The sequence below is a fragment of the Montipora foliosa genome, chromosome 1 (genome assembly GCF_036669935.1).
Source record: "Montipora foliosa isolate CH-2021 chromosome 1, ASM3666993v2, whole genome shotgun sequence".
NCBI classification, from domain to species: Eukaryota; Metazoa; Cnidaria; class Anthozoa; order Scleractinia; family Acroporidae; genus Montipora; species Montipora foliosa.
In genome coordinates, this window is record NC_090869.1 from 24,104,427 (window position 1) to 24,122,303 (window position 17,877).

General features: G+C 37.3%; 2 protein-coding genes across 2 annotated transcripts in view; both read left to right on the forward strand.

Moving 5' to 3' along the window:
• Positions 1–10: 10 nt before the first annotated feature.
• LOC137994182 (solute carrier family 66 member 2-like) lies at positions 11–6,987 on the forward strand. The gene is made up of 4 exons (XM_068839832.1): positions 11–549; positions 2,281–2,414; positions 3,615–3,831; positions 6,359–6,987. The coding sequence occupies exons 1-4, from the start codon at positions 305–307 to the stop codon at positions 6,531–6,533; spliced, it is 771 nt and encodes a 256-aa protein (XP_068695933.1). The 5' UTR covers positions 11–304; the 3' UTR covers positions 6,534–6,987.
• A 962-nt stretch (positions 6,988–7,949) lies between these two features.
• LOC137994192 (lysine--tRNA ligase-like) overlaps positions 7,950–17,877 on the forward strand; it is a 28,371-nt gene continuing 18,443 nt past the window's right edge. Inside the window, exons 1-5 of the mRNA XM_068839838.1 lie at positions 7,950–8,245; positions 8,338–8,407; positions 8,494–8,562; positions 16,752–16,914; positions 17,444–17,614. Of these exons, the coding sequence (XP_068695939.1) occupies positions 8,091–8,245; positions 8,338–8,407; positions 8,494–8,562; positions 16,752–16,914; positions 17,444–17,614 (628 nt within the window). The 5' untranslated portion in view covers positions 7,950–8,090. The remainder of the gene's footprint in view (positions 8,246–8,337; positions 8,408–8,493; positions 8,563–16,751; positions 16,915–17,443; positions 17,615–17,877) is intronic.

The following is a 17,877-nucleotide window of genomic DNA, read 5'->3' on the forward strand; positions in this document are numbered from 1 at the left end:
ACTTCAAACGCGTTACGTAAATTTACACGAAATGTGAAAAGCACCACAAAAAAAGACGTGTTAGCTACTACTTGGAAGGGATTTTTTGTTTCCCTCTGTGAACAAAAGGTTGATGGAACAATAGCAAATATTTGTAATGGAAATTTTATACACTGCGGAATGAAAGGATAATTTTCCTTTTATCGTGCCATCTTCGTAAGCGACGTAAGGTCGCCATACTTTTCACCTTCATCACCAGCGTTGATAATCTACTATTTCATTTGCGACACCTCAACAACTTGTCGTATGAACTGGATATTGGCTCATGGATACAAATTTAAATGCCTTGCGTGATCCTGTGGATGTAGCCGCAAGTTTTGAGAAAATGGGATTCGTAACGCTTTTTCTTCAGACCGTATCTTGGATCTCATCTGCCGCCATGATCGTCGGTGCTGTTGTTCCTTATGTCCCTCAGTATTGGGACATATGGAAATCTAGGGACGCGGAAGGTTTTTCTTTGCATGTCTGCTTGGCATTGCTTGTGGCTAACATCCTCAGAATATTTTTTTGGTAAGTTGCTAGGTAAACTATTAAAGTGCTATAAGTATGATAAAAAAGTCACTTCCTATTTTTCTTCAAATTTCGAAAGTGGCTAACACCTGACTAGCAAAATTTTGAGCTTTCATTTTGATCCAAAGGCTGCTTACTTTGAGCGTGAGTTTTGGATTTCATGGTCCACCATTACAAACCGGACCAATTGCAATTGGTCCTCAGAGGGTTGGGTCTGGGGAAAAGTGACGTCATTTACTCACTAGCTTAAAATTTCAACATGTAAACACATCTTATTATGATATGCAAATCACAAGTTTTAAAGTCTGAAAGCCCAAAACTCCTGTGCTGCATATTAATTCCTCCGCGTACAGACACATTGCATTCTCATGCTAGTGAGTCTTTGATGTCAGCTCTTTCAAGATTTCAAAGAAAGTAATGGCAGATCATTAAAGAGGAAAGTTTCAGTTAAAGTAAATATGTGTCCTTTTGAAATTAAGATTTAAAGCTTGGGTCACTCAATTTTCAGTTAACATAGTTTTGAAATCCAAGGACAAGAAAATAATTGATTTTTTTGGTCTTAGTAGGACTTTAAGTACATGTACCAATAGAGTGTAACTATAACTAGTGGCTCAATTTCTTGTTGTTGTAATAATATCAAAATAATAAGTAACATTTTAGGCCTGATAGCCATGTCTAGATTATGGAATAACTGTCCAGTTATTGTTATATACGTGTATAGCATGCCTTGTTTTTCAAGGGATGCTGCTACAAGAGGAATACAGGGGACGAGTATTGGCTCTCCTTTAAGTTAGTAACCTAATGCGAAATGTTTATTTATGGGATCCATGGCATCTGACAGGTTGTGGCAATGTGGATCCATGTAATTCCCTAAAATCGGCATCCTCCGCATAATTACGATATTTTCTGCATAAACAAAAGAAATGCCTGATATTAGTGATAAAGCAGCTGGTTAGCATCCTCACAAACATAAAAGCCTTAAGAGATTGACTGTTTTCAAAACACTCATTTTCTGGAACATTGAAGATCAATAATTGAAGAAAACACACCATTTCATTCGCAAGATGAAAGGTCGTAAGCAGTTTCCCAGATACAATGTAGGACACAGGCTGCTCTTTACAACCTCTAAAATCATTGGATCCCTTTAGGACACAGCTCTATTGTTTTTAGAGTTAGGGTTCGTTGTTTCTTTTGTATCGTTCTGTGTGTTTATTGTTTTCTGAGCCAATCCTGAGAGCTGCTGCTGTTGTAAGCTCAGTCTTAATCTGGATCCTAATCTTAAGCTCAATGAATTGTGATGACAATGATTATAACAAATACCTCAGGCAAGACAGTCGAGAGAATGTGTTGTTTTATTTAAAACCAAGGGGTGGAAACAAATAATCATTTGTTTTCCCCCTGCTAAGTCTGTGGACCAGGCCAATTTACTGTTATATTCATTTGTTGAAATTGCATATTGGGACATTAAAATAATGATAGTTACTATCTGCAGTTTGTTGTTTCATTGATTAAGGGCTGCCGTTAGGAGGAACATCACACATGATAGATTGGCTGGAATTTTCAAAAACTTTGATCATTTGGATCACTTAATACTGACATCTGGCTGTTATCTCCATCCCTGTGAGCAATTTTATTTTGGAAATAAAGGTGTTCTTTGTCAAGAGAGCACAGTGAGTGAAGTGAGGATTTTGACTTAAAAGCCTCTTCTTCTCTATTGTTTATCATCATCAGGTTTGGCCGTCATTTTGAGCTGCCATTGCTACTTCAGAGTTTCATTATGATTGTTGCAATGCTCGTGATGTTACAGCTTTGTACTAAAATCAGAAGAGAAAGTGACATGAGTGCAAGGAAAAGATCATTTCTTGGTGAGTACATGGGAAATAATTATTATTGAAGGGATCATTTCTTGAAGATGATTAACTGTTATCTATAACAAAAGTAATGGTTTATTAGTAAGAAAGGTGTCTAGACATGTCCAAGGAAAGAGGAAGGAGGCCTGATGGGCCTTCTAGGCTCGTAGCAGACTTTACATTTACCTTGTTTGGTCAAGATGGCTGAATATTGACCTCGTTCTTTTTTTTGCGTGGTTATGGACCTCGACTTCATCTCGGTCCATAAACATGCAAAAATAGAACTTGGCCAATATCCAGCCATCTTGACCAAACAAGCTTGGTCAAATAACCCATATACATCATCTTGCATCATTCATCGTCAAAAATTAGAAAGGAACGCAAGGTTATTATTTGAAACATTATTGGTCAATGGCTAGTATTGATCAAGAAGTTACAGACCTTAGAATTGTTAGAATTAATTAAGGAGCAAAAACAAGTTTAATTTTGTTATGCTTCAACAGAACAGTTCAGAGTTTTGTGAGGGTGTTTTTGCAGAAGTGGATAAGGACACTTGAAATGTTATTTTGTTCTTGATGGAAGAATTAATTAATTATTTTGAAAGCACAAAGATTGCAGACTAATTTGAGCATGGGATTTAATCCCACAGCCATACATTTGACATAGCGTCATGAGAATTGTTGGTTTGAACTGGGAAAACATATGTAAGAATGTCAAGAATATACGAAAATTGAATATGTTCAATATCTGTCAGCTCTTTCTCTCTGGTGGCTTGCTATATAACAGTACTGGACAATTAAATTTTGTTTAACTGTTTGTCCATCCAACGGAACCGCTCGTAGCCATCTTGTTAACTAGAGTTTGAGAATCATTATTCAAACATGCAAGAAATACAAACTGTAATAATCTTATTAAACATTGGTTTCAATTATAAGTACTGACAGCCGATAAAAAGCGCTTTAATTCATTCATGTTGTTGACTGTTGATTTGGCTAAATTTGCTTGCTTTGTGATTGCTTTCTCATCATAAGAAGAGCCTACTAACAGGCTATTACATAAACTAATTCTTGTTTTTGTAATCCCCTACAATGATAATGGATGTTGTTGGGTGACTACCGATATTCCTAAATTAAGCTTAGCCTAACATGAGGTACAATACAAATAATACAGGATGTAAATTACTGACAAACGTTTGAACTCTCACTCTTCACCTAGATTTTCAAAGAAGACACTTTTGGGATTGGACACACTTTTCGGATTATGTACTGTGTGTGTTAATATTCGTTGCTGTTGGTGGTTATGTTACCTACTTGTTGCTAAGCTTCCCAATGTTTGTGGAATCTGTTGGATTCTTGGCAGTCTTTTCAGAAGCTATCCTTGGTGTTCCTCAATTCTACCGAAATTATGTCAATCAGTCCATTGTGGGAATGAGGTTGGTACATTAGGGGTGTGCTCTATTGACCATATTCGGGAATAGGAATGCACGGAATAGAAGTTATAGATGTACCGGGGTAATTCAAATTAAAATTGTCAAACACCTGCTAAAATGCTATTTTAATTGAACATATCTTTATCATCCTTGTTGCTTCAAAATGCCAGACATACCCATTTAAATCATCAGTACACGTACATGACTTGTATTCTTCATCCAGAATAGGGTCAATCAAACGCACCCTAAATTCAGGCACAAAACAGGGTTGTCCAAGGGATTCATATTTCATGCAAGTAGACAGCTGTGATTGAAAAGTAGGAGGTGAAAAGTAAGGAATCAACCATGTACCATCTACTAATAAAAAGTGCAGTAGGGTGGCCAATGGAGACAAACTAATACATCTGGTGATTTTTTTTCCAACATATCAGACCAGCCACTTTTGGGCTTTCCATGATTGCCCCAGTAAAGAAATCTGTCAATCATTCCATAACTGTTACAAGCATGGGTGACATGCAAGGATGCTGTTTGTGGTGATTTGACTATGAAATATGAACTTGCTTTTCAGTAATGTTTTTATTTTCTGTTAGCTTTTCTTTGTGGCTGTACAGAGTTGAAACAATGCCTTCTGAGTATCATCTTGAGAACATGACCAGTTATGTTTGTGGAATAGAGAACATTCACAGTGTCAGCAGCCGCTTGACCTGGGAAATGGTATTTGATTCTAGCTTTCGACCTTTGTTTTCTGATTCTGATACCATCCAGACTGATGAAGTGAAGGCCCAGCTTTGTTTTAGGTCAGTTGAGCCATCAGTCTTGATGTTGAGCTATTTTCCCAGTTGAGTGTGCTGCGAAATATTTCTTTTAATGTAGCGGAGAATCATGGAGTTCGTCGTCTCAGGAAGATATTGAACCTTGTATTGAACTGTGGAAATTCTAGAGTTTACTACATTTCAATTTCACACCTACAAAAAAGGAGAATTTGATTGCAATCCCAATTTTAAAGGAAATAAAGCTATGTACTGTTTCACAACTGCCATCACAAAGTCCCGGAAGGTATAAAGCTTCTTTTTAAGATACACTTGAATTTTCATTCAAGTATTTGTCCCAAGTATTAGCAGCCTCTTAACTGTTCATTAAATTAAAATGACAGGTGTAACACTCAAGATTTCAACCATAACATGTAAATACAGGGCCCCTAGGGGGGTCTGAGGCCATGCTCCCCCAGAAAATTCTTAAAATTAGACCCTCAGAAATGCATTTTCCTGCACTCTGAGGAGCAAATTTTATATTATTTTTCTCAATCAAAAAGTGACGAAAATGAAACGGGCCAAAAAGATAAACTTCACAATGAATAAAGATATTTACTAACCATGTGAAAATGGGGATGCATCACAGAACCTTGAAAATGGTCAGTGGAATCCAATTTGTATCAAGTACCGGGTATATGTACGGTGCATTGATAATGTTGCTGAAAATGGCATCGGAATCCAACAACGATCGATCAGGGGTGTTCTCCAAAGGTTCTTACAGAAAGTGTTCGGATTTTTACCAAAAACACATCTTAGAATCAGGCAGCAATTATATTTTCTTTAGAAGGTACATGTTTATAAATAAATTTCAATTTGTTAAATACTTCATGAATATTCATTCTACAGCAACCATCACCTGCAACATTGACTGGGCTCAGCCATAACAGGTGTTACGCCGGTTATGGCCCCTAATGACATCCATGTACTCAGTCTCAACTTGGTCAAATTTCTAAACTGGGGCCATCATGTAAACTCAGTTCCAGGCTTCGCTGCTGGCCCCCTGCTGACACCGCGAATGTTCTCTATTCCACAAAGATTTTAAAAAACAAACTTTAAGATCATTGTAACAGGGATTTCAATCAAATTTGAAGTTGACGGCTGGTTTGAGTAGAGCAACTGACTCTATCAACAAGGGGTTATTAAACTGCTCCTTTCTCTAGGGGTGTCTGGGAGCATGCCATTTTCTAGAATACTTCCAAACACCACACTTCGAAAGCAAAATAATTATTGATGATCACATTTTAGAAGTTGGGTGTGTGTACTTATTGAAATCATTGTTGTCATGATGTTTTTATCTCCATCATTCTTTAGGGGAAAGCAAGTTTTAAAGTATTTCTTTTTCTTGACTGATCACTCCTTAAGTAATAATATTGTATAGTAAATGATGAAAAAAATAAAAATTTGATAGTTAAATTCAGTAAACTTAAAAGTATCATTCGAATCAACAAATTTTTAGAAATGGATTTTACTATATATTTTGCATTAAAATACAACAACGTTTCGACCGTTTTACAGTCATTTTCAAGTTCAAAGATGAAATTTAACATGTGCTTAATATGTAATCATTTAAAAATGCTAATGACATACTGACCAAAAACTCTTAAATATTTACCTGGAAACAATAAAGCGATAAAAGGTCTTATAAAAATTGTTTTGTAGAATTCTAAGAAAATAGTGGTATAGTGAGTGTTTTTCAAATGTCTTTCTTTTCTTTGTAGTGTGAAAATGGTGGTGATGTGGCTTTCAGGAGATGTGTTCAAAACTTGTTATTTTATTGTCAAGACTGCTCCAGTCCAATTTTGGGTCTGTGGAATGCTCCAAATATCAATTGACATTGCAATACTTATACAGGTTTATAAGTTTGGTACACAAGAAAGGAGTCACGTAAAATAATGATTGCCTGTAGAATTCAAAAATTATTTTCAATTGCAATGAAATGTTTTCAACTTACCCTAAATGGGGCACATTTCTTATTTTAATTCAATTTGTAATGTAGAATATTTTAAGTACACACGATGAACAAAGTATTTTCTGCATTAACCATGAATTTTTAAGGTCTACAGAAGGTGACATATTTGTAAATAGCACAAAGAGAGAATGCATTGACCCAAAGAGACAATATTACTTTTAAGGTCACAGCTACATGGACAATTTTACTTTCAGGGTCCTTGTCTTTGGTGTACATCAAACTAGTCTTGGGAGTAGAAAATAATATTATTTTTAAATGATATAGGCCTTGTAATAGCGACAAGTTTTGCCATTACAACTGTATTTTAAGAATGATTATAATATTGTCAATATTATCATTATTATTAATCTGCAAATAAATTGGTAAGTTGAAAAATCACTTCTTTGTTGTTACTGTGCAGTCATACCTGCAAATCCTGCAATCTGATCGGCTCTGGGAGTGGGCAGAATTTTTCTATCTTGCCCGCCAACCCGGCGGAATCCTAGCCCTAGTTGCGTGAGCTTGTGTAATGACCTTAAATCTCCATTTTTTGACACCGAATCCGTTTACATACAGAACTACCGGTAAGTCTTTCAAAACAGATTTTTATTAGACAGGAGGTATAGAAATAGAATTCAAATAAAAATATTGCTCTTTGAAACCTTCAGTTTGTAAGTCTCTTACTGCATTCGCTATCAAGCATGGTGCGAGTCAAAAATTAAAAAAGTGATTTCAGAGAGGAAGAGAGAGAGAGAGGAAGAAAATAAGTTATTTACCTCTTAGGGGTCGATCCGTATACATGAAATCCATGTATATATATGTTATTTGCCAGCTGGGAGGTTCATATAGAGAAAAACTGTGTGGCCTCAGGCAGCTCTTTCAAGACCAAGGTCACAGTTTTTTGCTATACAGACTTCCCAGGTGGCAAATCACATATATATACATGGGTCTCACAGGATCTTGTGATAGCTTTGGATCACACCCCAGCAGTGTTGACCCATTTGGTCTTTGAAGTGTAATATTTTAAGCTCTATTCGTAATTCTCCAAACCAAACTAGCATCAAACTGTAATGATGATGATGATGATAATAATAATAAAATAATAATAATAATGAGTTGGCCCTGTTAGTGGAACTGGACAGCAACAAAGAAACGAAATTCAACAGTCCCGCTTTGTAAATGAAAGCAGTAATCATAGCAAAATTTATGATTTCCACAATTGCTAGTAATGCGACAAGGGCCCTTGGAAATCGTCAGATATTCCGTGGGTGTCCTGTGGACGAACTCGTGGAGGTCTGGGTAAATCAGTTGCCTATCCATATGTCGACACGTCAGTGTGAATTCTGTGGATTTGAGACGAAAATGAAAGAAATGTCCAAAACAAAGCGTCTAGACGTAAAACATTGAACGTGGTGGGAGACTGTAATCACAATGGATCTCAATCGACTTCAGAAAAACTTTCGAGGATTCAGAATTTCGGCGAAAGCATTCGAGCCAAGATCATGTTTTCGCGGGTGATTTTTGCACGGACTACGCGTGCGCTGTGGAGGCCTTACCCACATTTGACCAATCAGACAGGAGTATTCCGAACCCATGAGGGTTTCCTTTTTATGTCCAACATGGCAGACGCCAGTGGCGAAGAGAAGATTAGCAAAAAGTACGTGAATTTTATGTGTGGCCATGGCATTTCAGCGGTCGCTTAAGATTTGTAACGATTTACTTAACATTTCTTTGCATTTCTGATAACAGTGAGCTCAAGAGACGGCTCAAGGCAGAGAAGAAAGCCAAAGAAAAGCAGGCCAAAGAGGAGAGTTTGAAAGTAAAGTGTACTCTACTGTTTTGAAATTACAGACACGTGGCCGAAGCTTGTTCAGAATACTCACTGATTGGGTTTTACTTTCTTAGACGCAAGGTTGCCCAGGTGTCGAAGACAAAAAGAAGGACGAATTGGAGGAAGAATCCTTGGATCCCAATGTGAGTGAAAATTGAGTTAAGTGTTTCTGAGAATTGTGTTTTTTGATAATTAACTTGCTAATGTCTAAGCATGCATATTTTGCTCTCCTTACTTGTTCATTTTTTCTTTCAATTTAATAATATTATACTAGTATAAAACAAAGAAAAACGGCGTTCTTTGTAGATATATTTTTTGCTGTTACTCATAATTTCAGTGCTCTTGCATCACCCTCTCTCCCCTCCCCCCTCTGAAGTCCCCTTAAGTTTTGTTATTGGTTTCACCCTGGGATTCTGAGAATTTTCACTCACATGATTGTCACAAGTCTTGTTGAAAAATTGCCCAAAATTCTTTGCTTGTCTGACCAGGTCATATTTTTCAAGTGATTTCTGCCCATGGGACAATTTTGACAAATTGACATAAAAGTGATTGATGAATTTTATCTTATGCAAAGTGGGTTTTCTCAATTCACAAATGTGGAGAGCTTCCAGAGAGCTTTATAGCGTATGAAGCCAGAAAGTATTTCTAAAAGGCCTTTACTTCAAACTTCTGACTCCATGCAAATCTTGATGGCACCAGACACGAGAATCTTCAAGTTTTGTTATTGGTTTTTACCCTGGAATTCTGAGAATTTTCACTCACATGATTGTCACAAGTCGGATTGATGAATTTTATCTTATGCAAAGTGGGTTTTCTCAATTCACAAATGTGGAGAGCTTCCAGAGAGCTTTATAGCGTATGAAGCCAGAAAGTATTTCTAAAGAGGCCTTTACATGTACTTCAAAATTCTAACTCCATGCAAATCTTGATGGCACTAGGCACGAAAAGCTTCAAGCTTTGTTATTGGCTTTCATCCTGGGATTCTGAGAATTTTCACTCACATGATATTGTCACAAGTCATGTTGAAAAATTGCCCAAAATTCTTTGCTTGGGAGAAAGCTCTCAAGGAGGCCTGATAACTGCAAATGCTGTTTACATTCTTGAGTTTGGAGGGGAAAAAAAATAAACTAGTTAAGCTTATTGCATTAATGAAGTGCCAGTAGATCGATTATTCTGTGTTGTAAGCAAAACAAGGCGATATGACTTCTTTTTAGTTTCAGGCCATGGTTTCCTGAGATACCCAAGTCCAAAAAAAGGAAAACGAAGAAGCCAATAAATCTACATAATTATTTATAGTGTCAAAGTACTGAACGGGAAATGATAGACAACCAGACGAAACGTCTGCCCTCCGTCCTCAAACAAAAAGCCAGTATATAGTATGTCCAAAACACCCAAGCTTGTGATGTAAATAAGACAAAAAATAATTCTTTAGATGGGGAACCCTGAAACATGCATAATTTTTTAAATGTTTAAATGCCAAAATTGTGAATTCCCCAGCATACATAATAAGGGTTTTTCAATAAGAGCTGACGTCTGGCGAAACTTGCCAGCTATTGCTTGGAACTTGCCGCCTACAGTACCATGTAAAAGTAAGTTGAGAATAGAGACGCAATTCACTTGAAATCAAACTCAATCCTCAACACTCGATTCTCACAAAATCGCTGGTGCAAAACCTTGTTGATCTTATTCATACTCGATTCAACTTTCGCGAGAACATTACTCCTTGATTAAAAGACAACAGGAACTGGTAAATAAGAAAATGTCGTGTATTTAAAATATAAAAGTAAAACAGCGAGCTTTACCGCGCGATGGATTTTATTGGAATCGAATGTAAATTTCAGTGTAAACATTAAGAAATATTTACATACCATGTGCCCAACCAAGTAACACAACGATTCATGTATTTTTAATCTCTTCTTAAATACAATGAACTAAAGGAAAATTTTAGTGATGGTCTATTCGGTCGTAAAACATCTTGGTGCTAGACTTGTTCGCCAGTATCAGGTTTCATTCTCAAAAAAGAACAAGCGTTAAGCGAACAGAGAACAGCATCATTGCAGAACGAAGTACATGTAGAGAAAGCTTTGTTTTATACCTTGAGTTGAAACTTCGTATGAGGGCAACACATTGTTGTTTCTATTTCTCTTCTCCTGCCTCTTCTGTAAATAATATTTTCCCAATTAACCTGATCCCAGTGTCACTCTACCAAATCTTATGCAGGTATCACAAACCATAGTCAAAGAAAGTGCGAAGCATCGAAATTAATGCTGTAAGTGGTTTCACTTCTCGGTGTTCATTTCTTTAGGAGCCACCATATCAAATAAAAGTCATGACCAACACATAAAATAATAATGAATCATGATATTTTTAAATAAATACAGTAAGGTTAATGCTGCATGTTTGCATTATTATAATATAATTTATAAGGTTTTAATAGCCCGATATGAAACCACAGATGCTTCTCCTGCAACAAACAAAAGTTCACTGTTTTGGCTGATTGATAGTAATCAGAAATTTAAAGATCCTACAGTAATTTAGGACAGTAATTGTTGATTTTTCTTGTAAGGGAATAAGCAAACAACAATTTTAGGCAATGAAACTTGGGGTCTTGGGCGAGTCATTACGGAATAGTTTTACGTTCAAAGAAGTATTTGTTTCCAGAAAGGTCTTCTCCTGCAGTGTTATTGATGACATGTATCCAGTAAGGTCTGTGAACTGCCCTCGCAGTAAACTTGAAGTCCATGTGATTGTTGAGTATGCTTCGATCACATGGACAAAGAATTATTTTTCCTCGGCAATCGCACAGAATACATGTAGTTTCAAAGACTTTTCTCTCTCGAACTACCACAGAAGTAACTTTCACTAACAAGCACAGCTAATTGATCGTTCAGATGGCACTCTTAATTAGAAACCTACGGAGTAAACTTTTGAATTTATACCACTCTGGTCCGATAGTGTCAAAGACTGTTTACAGTCCATGTGATTATTGAGTATGCTTCGATAATACGGCTGCAATAATGGCAATAATTTTCCTCCTCAATAGATTTCTACGATCAGTTTCACACCAACAGTTTATTTGTCTTGTTTGGGACCTCAATGGGGTATTTATACACACCACTAAAAATATTTAATGTGTATCGCTCGTTCTTTTGGTTTCTTAATCCTATGGCGGCTATTCCTCAAACCCTCTTGTCTAGACAACAAGAATGAAACCTAGACAGATGGGTGGTAGTTCTCCATCATCTGTAACTGCTTCCATCTTCCCCTGGCAGCCATCAATTTCGCTACAGCAGAAGCATTCATTGTCCAAAGAACAACACGTACCTTTACACCTACAAAAATGATGAGAAATTTGAATTTTTACAAATGAAGGGAACAATGGGTAAACAGATTCCAACATACCATCTAATCTCACTTAATTCAAACGATCTTGAAGCATTTCCTCTTGTTCTTCCTCTTGAGCTCTTTTCCATTGATATGCAGCTGCTTTTTCCTCAGTAGCCACGAGTCTAAATCTTCATAATCACAGGTCAGTGACTCAGAATGTTTTTCGAAGTCAAACTCCGAGGTCGATAAATCATGGTTGATAGAAGACAAAGCTTCGCTTTCAGACATGTGTTCCATTGTTTACTCAAGTAGCAGCGAGCTCTATGTTGAGTAAGTGGCGTCATCAGTCCTCACTCCAGGCTTTCTCGAATAAGCATGCTGGCGACATACCAAAAATGGCGGATACTATGAAAAACAAGTATTTAGACGTACTGTAATCATTGAAATGTTGGTGAAAGTGAGTTCAATTCATTATGTGAAAAGCGTATGCAACATTTTGCCATTGTTTCCTTGAGGATTTGAGACTAAATATGAAGTTCAGAATTCATTAATTGATTTAGGAAGTTTAGATTTTTTCCTGATGCAAAGATACATGTATTAGTATCATCAGCAAAAATGCTAAATGTCAGTTCGCTAGAACAATTTGGCAAATCATTTATATGAAGTAGAAATAGTAATAGAACTGCCTTGTGGGATTCCACAAATCATTGTTTTGTAGATTCCGTATTACCTAACTCGAGGATTGAGTTGAAAATCGAGACTCAAAAGAGACTGTCAACTTACGTTTTTTACGCTACTCTACCTTTCCTTGGAAGTTACCCCTAATTTTGAAAATAACGCCAGAAACAGTCCCACGGAACACAAGCCTTGGGTGGGAAAGTTCTTTTCACAAAAAAACAAAAGAGACCCCTGAATTATGAGTAATTTTGGCGGCGATCTCTGTTTCCCTTTCCATGTAAAAGGCGGTGATCACAGATGGAGAACACACGATTTTGAGGCAGCAGACCTTTATTCCAGTACTTGGTGTAAGCTGCCTGATTTGCTAACTACATTTGAAGGGTGACAATACAACATTTGTGACCTCACACAGGAAAACGTACACTAACGTTTTAACGTTAAACGGGCAAAACTAACGGCTAACTAACGGACGGGTAATGAAAGCTAACGGTACCTAACGGTATGCTAACGGTTTTACAGGCACCGCTAACGGTTTGCAAAGTCATGCTAACGCATTGCTGCAAGCGTTTAACGGTTAAGTTACTTCGACTAACAAGCGCTTCGGAAGCAGCTTAAAGCATTAAAATGGTCAGCTAGTGAATGGCTAGAGGCTTTAGACGGTTAGTGAATAGAATACCTGAAAGCTTTTAACTGTTGGAGGAAGTCATTTATCCGAAAAACTCAACTAAAGTTGAAGGGTAAGCCTAACTGGCGAATGATAAATAATTAAGTGTTGCAGATTTTTAACCCATCGACATCCAAACCGGCCGTAACTGGCCGCGCGCGACGACCCCTGAATTATCGTAACCGGCAACAAACAATCATGGCGGCTTGATCTTAGGCCTGCTCTCACTCCCCCTTAGTGAATCTGTATTTTTTGTTGTTATGGAGATTTAGGAGGATAATTGACCAATCATTTGTCGTCTTGTGAGCATATTTATTTTGACAGCTGATAAGAGAAGATAAGAGACTCAACAAACCGTCTGGCGAACGTCCGGCTGATGCGTGAAGTAACGCATCAAACGATGGCGATATCGTTACTTTTTTTAGGATTCGGAGCTTTTATGGTTTTCCTGTAAGAAGAGGGGATACTAGTGATAGCAATTTTGATTCAGATGGCTTTAAAAGTGGCGATGAAGACGGTGACACCAAAGGCGCGAATGATGACACCGATCCTGAAGAAAATTAAAAGCTCGCTGGAAATGACCAGCTCGATAATATTCAAGTCCCAGATTCCGTGGAAGCCACTGGCATTTACTTTGTTTTAGATAATCATAATGAGTTAGATATTTTTCTTAGTTTTCATAGGAGATGATATATGGGAATTAATGGTAAACGGAAAGTAGTTATGCCCGTCAAAAGCTCTTGAATACCTCCGAGCGCACTGCTCGTTTTCATGAAGTAAGCCACGCAGAATTAAAGGCCTTCATAGGGTTTGACGAAAGAACTAGAATGCATAAAATCTGAAAAGATTTATTCACTACAGTTGGGAGTCGCCTTGTGTTGCCGTAGGCAGATACCGTATTTCTCGTAATGCTCTTTAAGTCGACGAATCAAGAGTAGCTGACGCCGTAAAAGCACAAAAACATGTCCTTACAAATTGGTTTCGACTGGTAATAAAATGAGCAATGAGGACTCTTTTTACATCCAATGAACTCAGCTCGGGTGAATGCCTGGATACAGGTTAAAATCACAAGATCAAGCTCAGCACTCGACAATTCAAGGCAGTTGTTTAAATTAATACCCGGCAGCCGGGAAGTGCTTTCAAAAAACTAGATACCTGGCAGTCAGAAATTTTGACCAATTTTCTCCAAATAGCTCGCTTAATTCCTCTAAGAACATAAGATATTAAATTTTGTTTAGAAATCTCAAGCGATTATAAATATTGCCTTTGGTTAAAAGCAGAAGCGACTGTTGAGCTTGGGCATAGAGTGTAATCTCAATGTTTTTGACACTTGAAAAATATTCAAGTTCTGACACACTAAGTCAACTCCCGATGAATATCCACAGAAATTACCAACGAAACCTCACCAGAGTATTTAGTGTTTGTTCAGAAATGCCAAGCGATTCTAAATAAAGGTTTCGTAATGTTGTGGACAAATTCTCCGCGCTTGCATTAAAGCATAATTATTATTTAGAATCTTGACTCACGGGTACAGTTTTCAAAATACTAGATGCCGGGCAGTCGGAAATTCACGTCCAGTTTACACGAAATACCTCATTTACTTTAAGTAAAAACACCAGGAAGTTGTTTAGAACACTCAAGCGATTTCAAACACTGCTTTTGGTCAAAATTTCTGACTGCCGGGTATCTAGCTTTTTGAAAGCACTTCCCGGCTGCCGGGTATCTAGACACGTGGACACAATGTTAAAGTAAACAACACTGTTTCTTCGGTAAACTGTCCGGAACATGGACTGTTCTTTGGACCAAGAGTACAACCACAGCTATCTCGCAGAAATTTCTTCACTTTTTCCCCTACTTCCTCAAAATCTTCTCCTTCGTGTTCAATCTCGGCCATCACGTTGTGAATTAAAACTAAACTCCGCACTTCCAACGTATTTCGCAATGTTATGTTGTCATGGAAATGTTTCGTTTGAAAAAAAGGACTGGGACTTGAGACCATTTTATTTGCATACTGTGCTGGCGATCCCTTTTGTTGGTTTTTCATAATAAATCAGTGGGTGCAATGAAAACATTATTGTGGCACTGATCAGCGCATGATTTTACGATCGACTTCTTTACTCAAGCTCTGCTCTGCGATTGATAAAAATTTATTTCTGTATTCAGGCGATAGCCACGCAGCGAGATCACTATCGCACTTATTAACTCGATCGCTCCTTCTATTTAAAGGGTTTACATGACTTGTAACTTTGCCCTCCACCTTTTGTTGCCAGGATTGATCTATCTTTGTCAGTTATTCCTCAAAGATAATTTTATATAACTTTTTAGGGTAGCAGTTCGTAGAACACATTCGTAATCATCTCAATGCTTCGTAAAGAAAATACAATCTGGGGCCGGGGTGGCGGAAGAAATCGCGGCAAGTGTTTGGCTTTTATTCAGTTTATTCTCACACTTGTCTTTTATGAAGATAATGCTGGCTAGAACCAAGTTTTCTTTCTGATGTTACTGGACAAAGAATAATATTATACGTAATTAAGAGACAGCATCACATGACACAAGTACTTAGTTACTACGAGTGGTATTTGAGTGCTCCAATCCAAAAGCACTGTAACAGTTACGGTCCTTCTAACGGCTAAATGAACTAACGAATGCTAAATTTTTCTAACGGTTACAAGGTAACCACTAACGCTTTATCTATACTACTAACGGTTTGGTGAAACGGTCTAACGTTGACTAACGGATTACTAACGGCTGACTGATGATGGCTAACGGCTAACGCTTTCGGCCGTTAAACGTTAAAACGTTAGTGTACGTTTTCCCGTGTGAGGTCACATTTGTAAAAGGTGTTTTTGGTCACAACAGATGAAATGATTGCACACAACTGTAAAGAATGCAAGGAAGCGTTAAAGGGGCTATGTCACACTGTTTTAAGCTTCATTTGAAAACCCAAAATTTGTCTTGCAGTCACCTGAATTTCAAAAAAAAAAAAATTAGAATATAAAGTCAAAACCTAATGATATTAGTGTTTTGTTAAAATATCCTAAGAGGTCCAATTGTCAATTTTTTTCCTGGCCCAAGAAAGTGCTCCTTTGGTATGCGTTGTGCATTCTCCTCCTACTCCTCAGGGTTTGCCACCTACTATAATTCCTATTGAAAACCCTGCATAATTCACAGCATGCACACCTAAAGAAACCAAGATAAATATAAGTGCAATTTAAAGCTGGTTCTTTTCTTTTATCATTCAGGGGTACAAATGTAGGTCAGTTGGTTAGTGAGTGGCTTTCTGAGCTGGACGTCACCAGTTCTATCCCTGTCTTGTTCCATTGACTTCCCTAAAACGGAGCAATGAAGGAGGAAAGGGGGTAAGAGGGTAAAAGGTGCCCACCATTACCCTCGTAAGATAAGGGCCTTTACCTTAATTAATCTTATAGAATGCCACTTATTGATTTTACTCTGTCTCGCCTAAGACAATTATTTTTCCTGTTAACTGCAACAGGGAATGCCTTAAGGGAAAGAGGATTTAACATCAGAAATTGGGTGTTATTTCCAAAAGGCAGTCATTTAAACACTGTTTGCTTAGATAAATCCTTATTCCTAAAATGATTATTTTAAATGAAATGTTTTTGGTTTTTTAAAGGATTTTGCTTGGACTCTTCTTTTCCACAGCAATACTATAAAATTCGTAGCCAAGCTGTGGAGGCTTTAAAAGCCAGTGATGAGCCACCTTATCCTCACAAGTTCCACGTATCAATCTCACTCGCAGAATTCATCCAAAAATACCAGGATATTGAGGATGGTACATGGCATGAAGATGTTGTGTCAGTTAGTGGTAAGTTGGGAAATTTATTCCTCTGTTGTCAAAAATTATTTTGTATATTATTCTTTCAGCCTGTAAGACTTTGAGAGCAAAATTGTGGTGGACTATTCTGAGGAGACATACAAAAAAAGAGAGGCATCAGTACAGCAAAACTATTATAAATAATTAAGTGTTCCTGCTCTGAAAGAGCAGGCATATGCCACTCAGTTTGTGCCTTTTCCTCTTTTGAAGTGATAGGCCTTCAGTTTGATCGTTGTTAATGACTTCAAGGTGTTTGGGACACCTAACGTGGCTAATAAATATCTAATAAAAAAGCATAGTTAGGGGAAAACAGTTTCTAAAGGGATTAAATACTAGCTGACATGAAACAATGATTATCCCTTCTATGCTACCTTGAAGTTAAGTTCCCAGTAGTATTTAGTTACCCAATTCTGTTTCATTAAGTATTGAATACGAAGATTCATGCCTCTCAGCAAAAATATCTGAATCGTGAAGGTGGCAGTTAAGAACTGAGATTTATGTTTTGCCATTTACTATACAGGTAGAATCCATGCTAAGCGTTTGTCAGGTGCTAAATTAATATTCTATGACTTGAGGGGAGAAGGTGTCAAGATTCAGGTGATGGCTGATGCTAAATCCTCAGATCAAGACTTCACAGCAATCCATAATAAAATACGACGAGGAGATATCATTGGAGTGAGAGGGAAGCCAGGTTCGAATAATCATTCTACTCTGTTGGTTCCCACTAAAATGTACATGTAGGTTTTGTAATGTGTCAATACAGTATCACTCAAATTTACAGTCTCTTCTCATTCATTAAAACTGTATTCTCTTTGCCTTGATGATCAAGCTGTTTGATTTTCTGAATATCATGGATTGAGAATTGAGAAAGGTCTGGAATACTGGAAATCTTGAAAAATGATTCATTTTGAAAACAGTCATTCTCATGTACTATAGACGTCAGTGTATAAGCCA

Excerpts from the sequence above, each read along its gene's own strand:
- LOC137994182 (XM_068839832.1), top strand. The coding sequence starts at position 305 with ATGGATACAAATTTAAATGCCTTGCGTGATCCTGTGGATGTAGCCGCA. Across the intron at positions 2,415-3,614 it reads AAGGAAAAGATCATTTCTTG|ATTTTCAAAGAAGACACTTT; the intron begins GTGAGTACATGG and ends CTCTTCACCTAG. Across the intron at positions 3,832-6,358 it reads CAGTCCATTGTGGGAATGAG|TGTGAAAATGGTGGTGATGT; the intron begins GTTGGTACATTA and ends TTTTCTTTGTAG.